Source organism: Crocodylus siamensis, chromosome 9 (genome assembly GCF_052110815.1).
Source record: "Crocodylus siamensis isolate JL-2025a chromosome 9, ASM5211081v1, whole genome shotgun sequence".
Classification (NCBI taxonomy): domain Eukaryota; kingdom Metazoa; phylum Chordata; order Crocodylia; family Crocodylidae; genus Crocodylus; species Crocodylus siamensis.
Window position 1 is genome coordinate 37381632 of NC_143403.1, and position 16789 is coordinate 37398420.

The following is a 16789-nucleotide window of genomic DNA, read 5'->3' on the forward strand; positions in this document are numbered from 1 at the left end:
TGTGTTTATATCACTCGTTTCTTCATAACTATGACTACAGCAACCAGAATGGAGAGACCAACCGCGCACAGCATTACCGCAGCACCAGGAATCCAGAGGTGTGCTGCTGAAAAGAAAATAAATGGTTGCGTTCTTTAATCTTCCTGGCAGACCTTATGCACATTAGTAGAACATCTCCCATCTCAGTGAATGTTGGGAGGGTGGGGTCACTTCCTCTGATATGAAAGAGCCATATTATCTACTAAACATCACGAGTGAGCAAGATACATCTAGGCAGTGAAGACACACCCAGATTGTCATATCTGTGTACTTCAGGGCTATGGTTTAATCAGTTCCTTGCTCCTAACATTCATTAAAGAGCTAGCCCTTAGCACTCCCTTTCCAGAATCAGTACCTACTCTGCTCTTGATTCACCATCCACCTTTTCCTGATCTTCCAAGCAAATCAGTGATACAGCACAGACAAGCTGGCTGAGGAGAAGGCAGGTTTAGAGAGTGGGATGAGGCTCTCATTACCCATTCTACAGCTTGTAATTATGACCCTGTGCAGATTACAGTCTAAGAGCATAGAGATGTTAGCACCTGAAAGACTCTGAATTTCCACATTGTGGGGTACCGAACACAGCGGCCTCATTCAACAACAAAGCATAACCTATAGAGGAAGTGTCACTGCCCTTGCTCCACTTTGTGCTGCTCCCATCCTAGCCAGGAAGGGATATACATACCCCAAACATCCTGTTGTTCTCTACTAGAGTCAACGTCCTGTGCTCCAGAGAGTGGAGAGGCCAGAAGATGGATGGGTCCATAAGAGACAATCTTCCTGTAGTCATCCTCAAGAGACCTTTTCCTCTTGAACTTCCTAGGACATTCCTATGAACAAAATAGAGATGAGCAAGCAAAGATATGGCGATGAGGATATGTTTGCACTTTCTTCTTTCTCGTACACAGGAGAAATATCCCATCCTCTTGATTATGAGCTCGGCTTTCCTTCTTACTAAATGAATATTGTGCCCAACTTGTCGTTTACAGTGACATCACAATGAAAAGCCTGCAATTCCAAGTTTATATAAAACACTATAAGCTACATAGAGGTTAGCAGCTTGTTTCTTCAGCATTCAGGCAAACTGAAAAGCTACATGTAGATAGCTGTCATTAAAAGAAAGGCTTAAGTAAAAGGTCTTCCTCCATAGGTTAGTATTTGGATTGCAAAGAGGCAAGAAGAGGGCCTCCATAACTGAGCAACTGTCCCTTAAGAGGAAGCAGTCTGGCTGTGTTCTTCCTTTATGAAAAAACTAGTCAGAGCCAGGTGGCTGGCTGGGGAGAAACATGATAAAGGACACCATTTTTAAAGGGGCCTCAGTTTGGTCTCCTACTGCACATCCATGAGTCTTGTGTGATAAAAGCCTTCATGTGGCTAGCTACCCAAGTGACAGTCATAAAGAGGAAGGCTAGTCTGAAAATAAGTGAAATCAGGGCTCTTGTATCTTTACTTTATTTTTTTAATGCAAGCCAGCTCTTATGGAATGTTCTTCATTCAGCTGAGTTAATTGAACTAAATGTTGTGTGGAAGCAAAGCTCTCTAACTCCAACAAGCAAGATCAAAGGAAGAAGGTTTCTTGGCAGGTTAGGTCACTCCTGATGGCAAGGAAGCCTTACCCTGACGCAGGGCTCAGGGCCATCAGGATGACACAGCTGAACTTGGCAGTGCAGGAACACCTGAGAGTAGTTGGTAAACTTGAACAGCAGGAAGCTGAACTTTGCCATGGTGCTATTTCCAATAGCACTGATGTACGTTACTGTCTCATCATGTGGACATCTGGAACAGGGGGAAGCCAAAGGGTTGAGTCAGCCTAGGCCTTTCTGCAGTATGAGATGTAGGTCCCCGCCACCCCACCATGTTCTGTCATTGGAAAAGACTTTGTATACGAGAAGCCTTGCTTTCCACAGAACAGGTCAAATGGAGATGCCAGACACAGGTAGAAATGGGTAGACTTTTTTCAGCATTTAGCAAAATGAAAGATTTTTCTCATCAAACATTTTCATTTAATCTCCAATCTTTTCCCTCTCTTCTCCCACACATTATTTTCCTCCTATTCCTCCCCTTTCCCCCACTGGAATAGTTGGGGGAAATGAGAAAAAGAAACTTGCATTCTTTTTTCCTCTGGAAAAAGAAACTCTTGAATTAGAGTCTCCTTCAAATTTAAATCTCTTTGTTTGAAGGTTTTCAAGAAAAGTATGAATAAGTATCTGTCTGGGATGGTTTAGGAAAATAATCTGAAAATTAATGAGATCAGGGCCCTTGTATCTATAATTTAAAGATACAGGTATCTTTAATGATGAGCATCAGTTTAGGGAGATCACCCTTGAAGTCCTTTCCAACACTGATTCTATGATTTTGATCAGCCATAATCTTTGAGTTTGATTTTCTTGGTGGAACACTGCAAAGTGCTGACTTACCTTTGCTGTACTGATGTACTATCAGCAGAAGGATCTAAAGACACATGTTCTTCATAGCAACAATTGCTTGTGATTATATAACTATCACTTATGGGGTAGGCAGCTTTTCTACCTTGTTATCAGCATTACTAAATCCCTCTCCTGCCTGTATCTGGAGGAAGACAGGAGCAGTCTGCCCCTTATTCCACCTTACAGCAGCAACGAAAGATGTTCTCCCTCCAAAGATGGGTTAGGGTTAGGACACATGGGTTTTCTTATGCTCCCTTTGGCATGAGAAAGCTGGAGCCCTGCCACTCTTACCCCTTCCAGATAAGCTGGTGCCGCACTTCCTGGTTGGGGTCTGCAGTTGGGGTGGTCCAACAGTCCTTAATGCTCAGGAGGAAGTATCGCAGCAAGTTCTGCCCTACCAGCTGCAGCAGGACATAGAGGGTCTCCGTTACTGGGAGGACAGCAGGCTGATGCTGGTAGGGCTCCATGTAAGAGGAGGTCTTGTATAGGTTCATGGTGACATTGAACTTCCCTTCTTTGACAATGAACTGCACCTGCCTAGGAGAAAATCAGGAAGACCAGGCCTCGAGTTAGAAGAAGGCAAGACGGAAGCAGCACCAGACATCACCAGCCACTCATAACAAATGCTAGTGGAAAGTCCCAGTACCTCCCATGTGGAAACCTTTTGCTGGCACCCATTGCCAATCTTTAGTGACAGCCATGCACAATGAGATAGGCCTCTAATCTGGAGTATCTGGGCAGCATGAGGACAAAAGAGAAAGAGGGTTCATGGACATTGCCGTTCCCATTAAGGTTGGCCTGCTGGCCTATTTGTACAGTACCCAAGAGATCTCTCCTCACACACACCTCAAGAGGTGTTAGTTGGAAGTGTTTTCCTGAGCCCTCTAGCTCACTTATGAACTGCAAGACAGCTTGTTTGCATTAAATGGGTAGGAGGAAAGGTTGGTCTCCAATGTCCATGTTCTTATTAATGCATCTCCTGAAAAGTGAGACCCTCACTTCCCTTCAACATGTGCACCTAAACTATAGGCCAGCTTCAAACAAGATGGACACCTTGCACTCGCCTACCTACAAGTTTCTGTGGTTTCACTTCACCCAGTGTGAAGAAGGCAAGTCTGCCTCCGGCCCACTTGGGTCTGCAATCCAAGTTGGTCATTTGGCTCACTCTGAGAGAAGTGAGGGGAAGGGGCTTTGACATGATGCAGCTCTCAAAGCTTGCCCCATTCATCTCCAGATCTCTATTTCATTCAGGGGACTAATTCTCACAGCTTTTTTAAATACAAGAGACCCCTATTTCAGAGGCCAAAGCAGACATCACCCCTATTGACTACTGATGGAATTTTGGATAACTGGGATCAGATCTTCTATGTACAATTTTGACAGTGCAATATAGGCAGAGGGTAGAAACTACACAATGATGACCATGCTGCACCACTGGCCCAAGGGCAGAAAGAAAGCCGACACATCAAGGGAAAAGAGAGTGCAAGCAACTCACGTGTCAATGGCAGTGAGGGAGAAGGGAAGCCCAACAACCTGCTCATAGGCATAGACACAGGTGAAGTTCAACCTCAGAATGACACTCCTGGAGATCACACTCTGGACTTCCCTGTCTGACTCTATCACATTGGAGTAAGATACATGTGATGTGTTTTGCTGGAATGGGAGAGAAACGGTCTTCAAATCACATCCTTCATGTCAGACATGTGCTTGACTTTGTACTTGTCATGGCTTACCTGCTCCTGCCTGTAGCAAGGAGGTCAGAGGCCTCTGTTAGATACTGCTATTGATCAGTTTCCCAAACTGGGGTATACAATGAACTGCTAGAGGGCAAGTGAGAAGAAGGAAAGAGAAATCAGAGGAGGGAAACGGAGGAAAAGGAAGAGAAAGGAAAAATCAAGAACAATTCTACACTATCATTTGGGTTGCAGGAGAGGATATGATGTGGTTGCAGCAATGTAAAGTGTTGCTCTGTATTATTCATAACACAGAATCATAGGGCTATACAGCACTATCAAACTAAAACATGGGGCATGACACCCCTGCCCCCCAAAATTAGGGAATCATGGTAATAGACTTTCAATAGGAAAATGCATTGTATGTTCCAAGGCTCTGCTGTAGCAGACATGGTTCAGCATATAGCAGTGAAACAGAGATTTGTGCTGCACAGAGACATTAAGCTAAACCACACCTCATAGGTGTCCTATGGGACAAGAACTAGGACTTTATACTCTGGAAAGGAACTTCTGTCTCTTGATTAGTGAAGCTTTCCATTAGCTGGCAACAATCCAATCCAATTCTGAGGCTAAAGCCCCAAGAGATGGTGTTGTAGTACTACTATCTCATGGATCATTGGGAGCTTTTAGTTAGGAAACAGAGAATGAAGAGCACCATGCTCTGTTGGACAAGCCAAGCACTGTGACCCCTGAAGCAATTCAGCAACAGTAGAGAAAGAACCACTGACCATCCTACATGTTTTACATTGGCCAGCTTTTCAGCACTCTATTTATTTATTTAAAGCTAGGACCTTTTGATACCAATGCTCTTCAGAAATAAAATAAGATATGCCCACTTGTCTATCACCTTGGTATTGTGTCTAGGAATGGCTTCCTGTTCTTCCAGCTTCTAATCAGAAGTATCCATAGATGGACTCTTACCTGAATTACTGACCCACATACAGTATGGTTCTTGCCAGTGAGAGTGGCTGCAAAGAAGGTCGCTCCCCCTTCCTCTTTTTCTGACACCTTGCAAGTGCTGTTCTTCAAGTGGACAAGTGCCAAGGGGATTCTTAATAAGCTAAATGCTTCCTTCCTCACCATCATCTTCATGTGATCTTCCTCACATGTCAGCTTCAGGACCACATCTGGGGAAAAAGTGATCTGGAATAGCAATAAGGATGAGGCCTGAAGGGGCCCTCGGGTCACCTGTGGTATGACCCAGCACAACTGCATGCAGTGCATCATTTTGACAGTGACTAGAACTGCCAGTAGGGATTTGCCCCCCTCAATTGACAAGATCATGGAGGATCCACTGCTGCCTCCAAGCTGAAAGACATGACTTTTAAGTTTAGAACCACAGAACCACAGGTCCTGAACTTAAGTCATCATGGCTAAAATGTCCATAGAGACGTTACACCATATACCATCATCCTGGGAAGCTGAAAGGGACTCTTCTGGCTAAACAGCAAACAGCAATTTTGGTCACCTTTTTCTGGAAGCTCTTGATTTGGCTATGCTGAAATCTCTTATAAGTAACTAAGGGAAAAGCAGGTTCTCTCAGCCAGAGGTTCTTAAGTTTCCTCCTATTGTAAAGTCTTTGTGTTATGGACTCTTATGGATATCTTCTCACAGACTCCCCATTCTACATCAACACAGTGTTCATTTTATCATAGTGGCAGGGGGATAGGCTTAAGTTGACAAAGGGCAATTGCCCTTTTTTAATACAGTGACAGTGAGTGAAGCTGCTTAGTTAAGAAAAAAGGAGGAGGGGGTGTCTGCAGCAGTAATCTCTTCTCTCAAATGCAGCTCTTCATGTTTATTAACATCGGATCTCTATTTATCCTCCTGCAACATTGTCACCCTCTGATCATGGCTGAGTTAGTCCAGAAATCTGAAAAAAGACAAAGCAGCTGAGCTAGTGCCAGTAACTTTGCTCATTTTGCCCAACTTTTTTGGCTCCAAAAGGCCTTGAAGTGGGTTACAACCAGCAAGATTCATTCTAAATAGATTGAAGAATACTGAACTCTCCCAGAAGCACCTCCAGCATGTCCTTAGAAGAGATGGGCTTTCTGTGGGCCACAGATCAGCATAAGAAATGTTGTCATAGGGCCAAAGTGGGCTTCTGGGGTATTAATGCTGCTGTAGCAAGAGATGGCTTAGAGATCCACCCTTGTTTCCCCTCTCCAGGATTGGCAGACACCCACATTTTCTTGTGGAAAGGAAGAAATTAGTTTCTCTCATTTACTGTAGAAGGCAATTATTTTATTACAAGCACAGCTGTCACATGAAGCCTTCACCACCATTGGAAAAGATACCAGCATCATATCAAATACCTGCCCCATAACACTCTAAGTAGCTGCTCCTACTTCAGCAAGTCCTTTTATCATAGCAGTTGATGGAGACATGTAATGGAATGTAAAGGACTGACAAAAGCTTACTCACAAAAGCGTATGCATCGCGGATTCAATTAGTCTATATGGTGCCTCTCTACCCTGCCTTCAGACTTTGGTTCAGTGCCTGTGAGTAGGCTGAAGCAGAGCCCAGTGTCACACCCACCCTCCGGTCTATCTCCCTAGGCCTACCTTGACAGAATGGCCCAGTGAAGCCAGGCTTGCAGATGCAGGGTGATTTCTCCTCAACTCTCTGACATTCTCCCTGGTGTTTACATGGATTGGGCCAGCAAACATGTGGACTTCTTTTGGGACGAAGGACAGCTCCCATTCTGCCATGTGGCTTCTTCAGATCAGCTACATCAGAGGGAACATGCATGTGCTTAAAAGAAGAATGACTACTTGTAATAGTGGAGCAAGCTCCAGTCAACTCATGCCCAGGTCTGAGTAAAGGCTCTGCTCAGCAGGGGGTGGGACATTTATTTAAAGCAAAAGCAGAGTCTCTCTTATTTGAAGTCACCATTTAGATTCCCAAACAATCTTTATGTCAATGACTGACCTCTCCCGAGGCACCAGAAATTAAAGATACAGTCACACTTGAGCACCCACCAAGAAAGCTTCCATCTTCCGTTGTTTGAGCTGAAACCCTCAACATCTAATCTCAATTACATTCATGTTGCATGTTGCATGGACCAGTGTAGAGCTCAATGCACTAACTCTAGTACTGGGAACTATCCAGCTGAGCTAGCATGGTGCTCCTATGAGTTAACTTGCTTTGCTCAGAGACAGGGTGAATGTGATGATTTTACAGCCTCTGAAGAACTGTCACCACTGGCTTGGCAGGTAGTAGGCTTCCTACTGCCAGAAGAAGAGAATGATTTCACTGTGCTCCCAAAGCTTTAGTGTAACAGTTGCATTTGTGTGTGTGTTTTCCTCCTGTTTCCTCCCTTCCTGAAATCCTTCCTTTCAAATTAGGATTTCACCCTCCTTTTTCACATTTTATCTGGATTTGTCCCTCAAGATGTCATTTAAAGAAACTCACTATGGTAGCTCTCACTGCCAGCCAGCCAGAGAACAGAGATCAGCATCCAGAGCATCACAGTCGCTCCCTGAAAAAACAAGCAGGTTCCAGTTTGTTTGGATTTCTAGCATGCTCATCAGTTATCTGTGGAGATGCTGATAGTCAGTTATAAAGAATCCTCTCATAGCATGATAAGATGACATACTTAACCTGTCTAGAAGGCAGAAAGCACACTTTCCTTTACAATTATGGTTCTCCACTTTTTTCACTACCCCTCATTGGTCCCAAGGTATCTCTCAGAAAATGGCAGCTCTTAGCTTTCACTCCTTTTAAAATTATTATTATGGGAAAATAATAGAGCAATTCTTCTGCTGCAAAGAACTCGCAAAGCTCACAGCAGGTTGGAATGGTTTTGCCACTATAGATTCCTATTTGAAATCTCTGGGTTTATTTTTTGAACCATGTGTAAGTGTTTGCACATCTAACAGTGCTAATATTTTGTGGGACTCCACAGCACTACTGAAAAGATCTTACGGCACCCCAGGGTGTTGTGGCACCCTGGTTAAGAATCACTGCTTTCACATTAATTCACAGGCAACTGGTAGGAGGTACACAGGGGTGCACATGCACCCCCGATGGGGCCAGTGCCGCCCTCCCCCGCCGATGGCTGACACTGACACTGTCGGCTGTGCTGGTGCCCCCCTGACAGGGCCACCACCATCGGCGGCTTCTGCAAGTGCCCCCCCAGATTCAGGAGGCACCAGTCACTCAGGAGTTAATTCATTCAACATATGCAGCTATTTTTGCCTTGCATGCTTAGCTTACCCAGATTTTGGAAGAAACATTTTACTCTAGCAAACAATGTCATTAACTCCCCATGTGGTCTCCCCATCACCCAGCTGTATTTTTGTACATTTCATATGTTATTTCTTCTACTTCTAATGCTGTTTATTCCATTTGAAGGCCACCAAGTCAATGCCTACCCTCCAGGCATGATCAGCAAAACCTCATTCCCATCACCCATCCTACTGAAGACAAAGTGCAGGAACAAATTTTGTTTTACAGAAAAGCACTTTAGAGCGTAGCCAACCAGCCATTCCACTGACTCAGGGCTTGAAAGATCAGGAAACAGATAAAAATAAACGCAGATGACAAGGGACTGACCTCTTCCCCTTAGACCTCAGCCTCTGATCAAAATCACACAACAAAGTCTTCAGTAAACACTCACAAGAGAGGAAGGAAAGGGTTGTTCCTCCACACAGGGTCCACTTTTATCTTTTAATGAAATGTAAGTAAGTTTAAGTTACAAGGTGATCTTTTTCCTCCTACAATTCCTTCCACAGGTCTAAGGCAAGAGGGATTGCATAACAAAAGCTATGAACATGGTTTAAATTTATGTCACAAAGCAATAAAGTACAAGGCTACTTTCTTCTCTTCAAAGCTTATGCTTGCTCCCAGCAATCAAGCCAGACACCAGGGGTAGTTCCTTGCTTGAAGAGTTCTATGGCTTGGCACACAAGAGCGCTGTAAACCTGAATCCTGTATTTGAGATCTTATTCCACATTAGCATGAGCTCCTGGAGAGGGCATCAGATGGATTCTCCATTGCCCTATGCTTCGTGCAGTCATTTACATGAGAACAAAAACCTCCTGTTCTCATTTGGCAGCACTTGTACACTCTGATCTAAACTTTTTCTAGCACCTACAGTAGACTTTGGGTAAGTCACTTATTTCTGTGTCTCACTTCCCCATCTAGGAAGTAAGGGGTGTTAATATCCAGGCTTCACTTTATGAAGCCCTGCACTTTGCTCTGTATCAGGCACTACAATAGATAAATGGATGGAGCACTGTATAGATACACTACAATTATTAGTGCATTACTCTTATAGATCTGAATTAGACCAGTCTTGATAGAGGCTAACAGAAGAAGTAGAAACCAACTGCATTCCTTGAACCTGATTCCCCACTGCTGGTTACGTTATGAAAGCACTGATATCAGTGCCAGGCACCTGTGAAACACTACTGTTCTAGCTCTTTGCATACACCTTACCTAGGTGTAAAAAACTAGAAAAGGAGTAAAACAGTGGGGAATCAGGACCCTTTATATGAAGGGAGACCAGGATTTAGGAAATCCTGCCAATTGCTTTAATGACGAAAGAGAAAGACAGAGTTGTCTTCTTGGAAGCTACAACCTAGGAAGAAAAATCCACCACTTCAGCAATAATAATACAGAGATATTAATGTAATTAGCTTTCAATTTACTCACCATTCTCAGGATATTATAACCTCACTTGCATACAACTGCCCACTTTTCTGTTTCCCTTCACCCAGCTGGGCTCTTTATATCATCTTTCAAGAGCTGATCCTTCCCCATCCCCCCCTCAAACTTCCCCAGTGATTGCATCAATCCTTTAATTGTGGAAATGGAGGAAGTACTCATCAAGAGTACCCATGAACATCTTTCCTTCTAGCTCTCTTGTCAAGGACCCTGACATAACGCAGAGAGAAGTCAATGAAGAGAAATCTTTGCACTCTCCCCTTCATGATTCTTTTTTGTTTGTTTTGGTAAGACAGATAGATCCCAGTAGCAAGACTAGGAAGAGACAACATTGGCATGGACTGGTTTCAAATAACTCTACTACCAATGCAAATATATGCAAAGTTTGACTATATACATACTTCTACTCTGAATGGTTTTTGGTGGCTTGTAAAATATAAAACAAAGCAAGCACTACTAAAAGTCTCACAAACAATATCAAGAGCTACAACTCTATTCCTATACACTACACCTTTGGTCTTGGAGGGAATCCTCAAACAGTGGTAAACCACTTAATGCAAAGATTCTGAATGTTTTATAAAACCCAACAGTTTATGGATTACAGACCAAATAAAATTATTTAAGATAGCATAACCTCATCAGAATTTATCACTACTTTCATAATATTATTCAAGACTCAAATTGCTTGAATCAAAAGACAGAAGAATTTCAGACTTTACTAGCAAGAAGAAAAAGAATACCTTGAAAATGTAAAACAAGTGCACACTACAGGCTCAGAAACCAGCAAAGAAAAATAACTCAACATTTTTTATTAAAAAATATTTGCCAAATTAATATTAACAGACTCCCCCCCATAAAGTACATGTATCCATGTTATCATGTATCCATGTTAAAGTACATGTATCATGTTAGTAGTGAATTTGCATTGCCCTTTCATTGTTTCTTTGCAGTGTGTTAAGGCAAAAGGTGATGAGGGAAACCCTGATTCTGAAACCGAATAGAAGAAAGGAGAGAAACTCCTTGATCAAATTTCTCAATCCAAGATGAACGAATTACAAATGGTAAACAGAGAGCATTGAGGTGAAAATTAGATGAAGGACCATAATTAGATGAAGGTTCAATAACCATGTTCAGCAGAGGATGCAGTGTGGACCTGCTCTAAGCTCAGTCTGTGAATATTTAGGCCTGGATTTTAAATTTTCTTTCTATGTTAATACTCTGCAGCAGAGTTACATGGGAAAAGCACCAGCTCTTTCTTAAGCCACCAGTCAGGCTCCTTTCTCTTACAGGGAACTACTAGAAAAGCTGAGACTACAACTCCCAGAAGCCTCAGCCCAGACACTACAGTTGCCATGGTGAGGGAGATCAACAGGCTGGGAGCAGAGAAGCTGGTGAGGCTGTTCCTGGGGCTCCTGCCTGGGATAGGGGGAGGGTTGCAGGGAGAGGGATTTGGTTGTTGGGGAATTGATGCTTACCACATGGGTTGGGTGTGTCTCAGAGACAATTGCTCTGTAATTGCATGCAGGGGGCACCAGGAGATGTAGTCTAGGGTAGTGGAGGTGTGTAAGTGGGAGGCAAGGGCTATGCCAAACCCTGGGAGAGAAAAAGGGGGTGGGTGTCCATATGGGAAGGAGCAGGGGACCCCCAGGACTGTGGAGGAAGGAAGCATCTATTGGCTGGGGCCATGGTGGAGGGGAAGGGCACTGGTGGAGGAGCAAGGAAGCAGCCCTGGGCAGGGAGCCCTTTGGGCAGAGATGGGGAGCACCACAGGGCATTGAGAAAGGCTGTGGCTGAGGCACAGGGCAAATTCAGCCCACATACAAGCTCCAAGGGAGCAGTTATATTCAGAGGTGAATTTATCTGTCTAAGCAAGGAAGGCCAAGCTAAAAGAGCTGGTGCAGCCTTCCCAGGGCAAGGAGGGGGGGTCTCCGTGCTGCGGACAGATGAGACAGCTCTGAGCTATTCCCTCCCAGACAACATGAGTCTTGGGGAAACTGCACTGTAAATCAGAAAGCCAGACTTTTAGACTACAACAACAGGGGAGGGAGTATTCAGGGCAGGGAAGGATCACCTTGAAAGGTAGGGGTGAGGCAAGGAGAGGCTGGAAGCTGGAGGAGTGCCTGGGAGATAGAAAGAGATAGAATTGGGATCATCTATGACTGGGGGAGGGGGTGGGGCTTGACCTAGCCTTGGTCTTGATCTGAAACACCCTGTGGTCATAACTCGACTGAATGCAGAGGGAGCAAAGTTATGCATTGGCACAGCACGGTGGTTGGAGGAGATGGAATCAGAGGAGGGAGCTTCTCACTGCACCAGCAGAAGGAGGGGACCTGCAGGGGACAGTGCTGCTACATAACACCAAACAGAGGAGGGGGTTGTTCCCCACTATTTCCCTATTACTTTAGCCCTGCTACTGCCCCCAGCCCTGTTCCCCAGCAGAGGCTCAGCAATGCAACTAATAAATGCAATTAATAAAAACAAATATGGAGCAAGGTGGGAAATAGGGGAGACAGAAAAGCTGAACACATACATAGAGCAACAGATTTACAGATGTGGGATAGTACCCAGAGATGTACAGCCATAGGGTTGTCAATGATGAGATGAGCTGGTTCACTCTGGCTAGAAGCTCCACTCAGGTGGGTCTGGTCAAAGCAGAGTCGAAAGGCCAAGTCAGGAAGAAGCAGAACTCAGGGGAATGGCCCAGAGAGAACATCCAGTGTGAAATCCCTTCTTCCGTTCTACCCTTCTGGATATTTCTAGCTTAGTTCAGTAAATGTCCTCACCCTTCTGCTTTCCCCACATACCTTTCATACTGCCAAGCCAAACATTGCCTGATAAAGAGGTGTGTGTCTCCATGTTCGCTTGCTATCTCCCCCACAGCCCAAAACACACTTGGGGTTAGTTTGACCTAGAGAAACAGTCCTTGGAGATACTTATGCTTCTCTGCTATTTATTTCAATGTAGAAATTCTTCACTGAAGAACACTTACAGAGAGGTCTCAGAGCCCTCTGCACAAACTTAACCAAGAGTCACACAACTGCAAAACAGCACATTAGACAGGACTGAAGACACTGGAAAGTGAGCTGTATGAGGACAGGTGGAAGAAAGTAGGTATGTTTGGTTTGGAAAAAAGGCCAAGGGGGGACATACTAGTAGTTTTCAACTGTTTGAAAGACATCCAGTGGAGATGCATTATTTTCTCCATACCACAAAGGGCAGGACACATGGCAATGGGTCTAAACTTCCCAAAGTAAGTGCAGAACAAATCTCGGGAAATTTCCAAACTGTTTGAGCAGTAGAACAATGGAACAGGTTGTACAGAGAAGCTTTGAAATCTCCTTCTTTGGAGAGCCTAAGCCTAAGCCTCTGTTTGGGATGGTTTAGGGATAATGAATCCTCTGCCTGTGCAGGAGGTTGGACTAGATAACAGTTGTAGTTCCTTCAAGCCTTATAATTCTGTGATTCTATTAAATGATCATGGGACTCCAGCACTTTGGCCTACTGCTTAATAGTATTTCAAAAAGAAATACATAAGACATTTACATGGAAAAATGGGAACATCCAGAACTTTCATCATAAAGCCTGAAACGTATATATTCTTAAAGAGACCAAACCCTCAGGCTCTGTGGTACAAACCAAACTATGACTAATGAAGATCAAGAAGAAATTCCCTGTTGGGAGTTTTATTCTGTCTCTGCTTACTGAAGGCTTTTCTTCCTTCAAGCAGCTGGTGATGAATATTTCTAGCAACAGATTATTGGACTATAGGTAACACACAAGTCTAATCCAGTCTAGCAGTTCCAATGAGCCTAATCAATCAAATCAGTAATAGGCTTCTTGCTTACTCATTTCCCAGCCATATATCTTACTCCTTTGCAGTCAGCATCCACTGTGTGATTAAATTCATACTCAACATCAGGTTTTCCCAAGAATCCCACTCCCAGCTAAATCAGCTCTTCTCATCCAAAACACATCTGCAAGCAAAGTGTAACAGTGTTTCTGTAGCACCCAGTTCCACTCTCCCAGTCTCACTCTGGCAAGTGTTTTTCACCCAGGAGCCCTTGAGGGGACAAAATGGAGGCCCTGAGGGAGAACGAGGCAGAGGAGAAAGAGGAAGAGAAAAAAGCCTTTAAGATCAGTGATGAACTCCAAGACCTAGAGGAGAAGTTGTCGAAGATTCAAGTCCATATTCCAAACATGCTGTAAGCAGGGTGCATGTGTGTATATATGTGTATGTGAGAGAGAGAAATGAGAACTTATGCTGCATTTCTTATATGTTACCCATTGGATCAGATTTACAGAAGTCATACAAATGCACTTGCAGGCCTGTTTGTCTGGTCCTGTTCAGAAGAGCTTGTTTTCATTATGGCAAGAAGCTCAGTCAAGTTTAATTCCCACATGTTTGGAAAGATGCATCTCTAAATATGACCTCAAATTTATTTAATTTGCAACAGTTGTTCTGGGGAATAACCTAAGGGACTGCCCAATGCATCTAAACTTTGATATTTTCCTGATCTGTCTCTCTCTGCCTCTCCTAATTATATGAAGTGAATTTGACTGGAGCTCCATAGACACCTCTCAGTTACCAGCTTCCTATAAGATAAATTCTGCTAAGGAGAAGATGATGCTGCATATAGCTGCCAATTTTTGCCGACAGTACACACATCTCTGCCCAGACCGCAAGGAGCTTTTTCTTCACCCATTAAATGAGTGTGGTGTGGAGGTAAGAGATTGTCTGGGGAATGGGGCATCATGGATAGTCTGGATTCTTCCTTTTTTGCATATTGAGCATATTGATTATATTTTTATTCATTCTAGATATGGTTTTACTTCAAATACATTTAACAGAGAATTCTTAACTGTCCAGGGTTAAGATTCACTCTATTATCTGTCTCTTAAATAGACGTAAACAGTGCTGAAAACCCCAAAATTGTCCAGTTAGTGCCAATGGTATACACCTACCACCCCAGATAAACACTCCTCTCACCAGCTGTATGCTGGTCAGATTAATTGTATACTTGACCCATAGGTTGTACAATGACTGCACTGACTGTACACACACAACACTGATTATACCAACTGTACACTTGACAGAGCTAGCAGGGGACTGGACTCAACTATCTTCCGAGGTCTCTTTCAGCCCTAATGTCTATGAAATCTATGAAATCTGTTGCATACACATTATGCCAGTTGGGTCTTCAGCAGGACAGTTGTTACAGTACACGTGGGGAACAGTAACAAAAAGACAATGAAAAGTGAATCAAACCAAAAGAAATGCCTGAATCTAGAGGTCAACTCTTAAGATCCAAAGTATGTTCAGGCTCAGAACTTTAGGTATTTAGGTCTTAGAGGGCACGTCTACACAAGACGCTTAACTTTATATTAGCATAGTTTACTGTGAAGTAAGCATGTGTGTCTATATGTAATACCGAGTAAATTTGCTACCTGCAAATGTTAGTAGCAAATCTTGGCATTAGTAACAGCACTGTAATGCTCATGGAGATACCTGACCGGGAGCAACATCTACTCCAGGCCAGCCAGCCATCAGGGGGCAGGAGATAGCTGCCCCCCAGAGCTGCCTGCTGTCAGGAAGGGCTCTGCCACAGGAACCTGGGTGGAGACTATGTCCCCCTGCCCCAGAAGCAGGAAGCTCCTTTTCCCAGATTGCTATCAGGAAGCAGGGAGCTGGTAGACCCTTATCTCCCAGCCTGAGCCCTGTGATAGCAGAATTCAGGCTGAGAGATAAGGGTCTCCCAGCCCCAGTCCTGCAACCATGGAGCCAGTGCTGGGAGCTCCTTACTAGTGGGGGCAGGGGATCTTGTTCCCCACTCAGCTCCATGAGTGCAGAGCTGGGGTTGTTCCCCCTCACAGCTCCATGCTCCCCCAGCCCCACCCTCCGTGCCTGGGTGAGAACAATGTCCCTGTGCCCCAGCAGCCGGGAACTTCTAGCCCCCATTCCCCAATCATGATCGTGAAGTGGGAGCTGGGACTTCCCTGCATGGGGAAAGTTCCTTGCTCAGCCTGGAGTTGGCTGGGACCTGCCCCTGACCAGGATAGTTCCCAATTAGCCCCAGGCTGCATGGGGAAGCAGTGCAGCCTGGCGGTGGCTGAGGACTGTCCTGTATCAGACAGCCTCCAGCCAGCTCTGGGCTGCACATGCAGCCTTCCCCGTACAGCCTGAGGCTAGCCAGGAACTGTCCTGTTCAGGGGCACATCCCAGACCTGTGCCCTCATTGGGTAATTGAGACATGGGGCTTGGAAAGAGCTACAGGGGTGGGGTAGGTCCCAGCCCCAGCCCCAGTTTGTCAGTGGGGCAGCTTAGCAGCTAGCAGCAAGCTAGTTGCCCCACTGATAGGTTAGGGTAGGGGGCTGGAACCTGCCTTTCCCAAGCCCCATGCCCCGATCAGGGAGTCAGAGCCAGGAGCTCCCTGCTGCCGGGGCAAGGGGACATTGCCCCCACCCCAGCAGCAGGCAGTCCCCCTGGGCTAGGAGAGAGCTGTCTTCTGGCCTGGTGTTCCCTGCCAGCTGCTGAGCCAGTATCTAGGGGGAGCCTGGAGCTCTCCCCGGTGGGGTCAGGGGCCCATTGCAGAGCTACAGAGACCTGGGAGCAAATCTTCTCCCTAATCCCTGCATGTGTAGACATCTACCGCAAAAACCCTTACTGTAGCTGACTGTGCTGAAGACCTTCTATGAACTGTTGCTGCTGGCTGTATATCAGTAGCTATCAGGCTTCTAAGGGCAGTTGGAAGTAGAAAGGAGGGGCCTGATCCTGAAAGGGGCCTTGTGAACTCAACTCTCATAGGCTGAATTGGGAGCTGCTGAGTGAGCCTGAATGTTTCAGCTGAGGACAGACAGGGGTGTATTTTAGAAAGTGCAGTGATACGACCTCTCCATCCCTTATATATCCTACCCCAGGACAGG

General features: G+C 44.9%; 2 protein-coding genes across 2 annotated transcripts in view; one reads left to right on the forward strand and one right to left on the reverse strand.

The window, feature by feature from the left end:
- Nucleotides 1–5: 5 nt before the first annotated feature.
- Nucleotides 6–12450, reverse strand: LOC149857347 (zona pellucida glycoprotein D-like). Its single transcript, XM_090063940.1, has 9 exons — nt 12433–12450; nt 7613–7679; nt 6763–6927; nt 5120–5325; nt 3961–4118; nt 2757–3002; nt 1656–1815; nt 725–869; nt 6–106 (listed from the first exon to the last, which is right to left on the reverse strand). The coding sequence occupies exons 1-9, from the start codon at nt 12448–12450 to the stop codon at nt 6–8; spliced, it is 1266 nt and encodes a 421-aa protein (XP_089920066.1).
- Nucleotides 11228–16789, forward strand: part of DRC7 (dynein regulatory complex subunit 7) — a 25754-nt gene continuing 20192 nt past the window's right edge. Inside the window, exons 1-4 of the mRNA XM_090063479.1 lie at nt 11228–11259; nt 12833–12979; nt 13924–14070; nt 14417–14591. Coding sequence (XP_089919605.1) covers nt 13943–14070; nt 14417–14591 — 303 coding nt within the window. The 5' untranslated portion in view covers nt 11228–11259; nt 12833–12979; nt 13924–13942. The remainder of the gene's footprint in view (nt 11260–12832; nt 12980–13923; nt 14071–14416; nt 14592–16789) is intronic.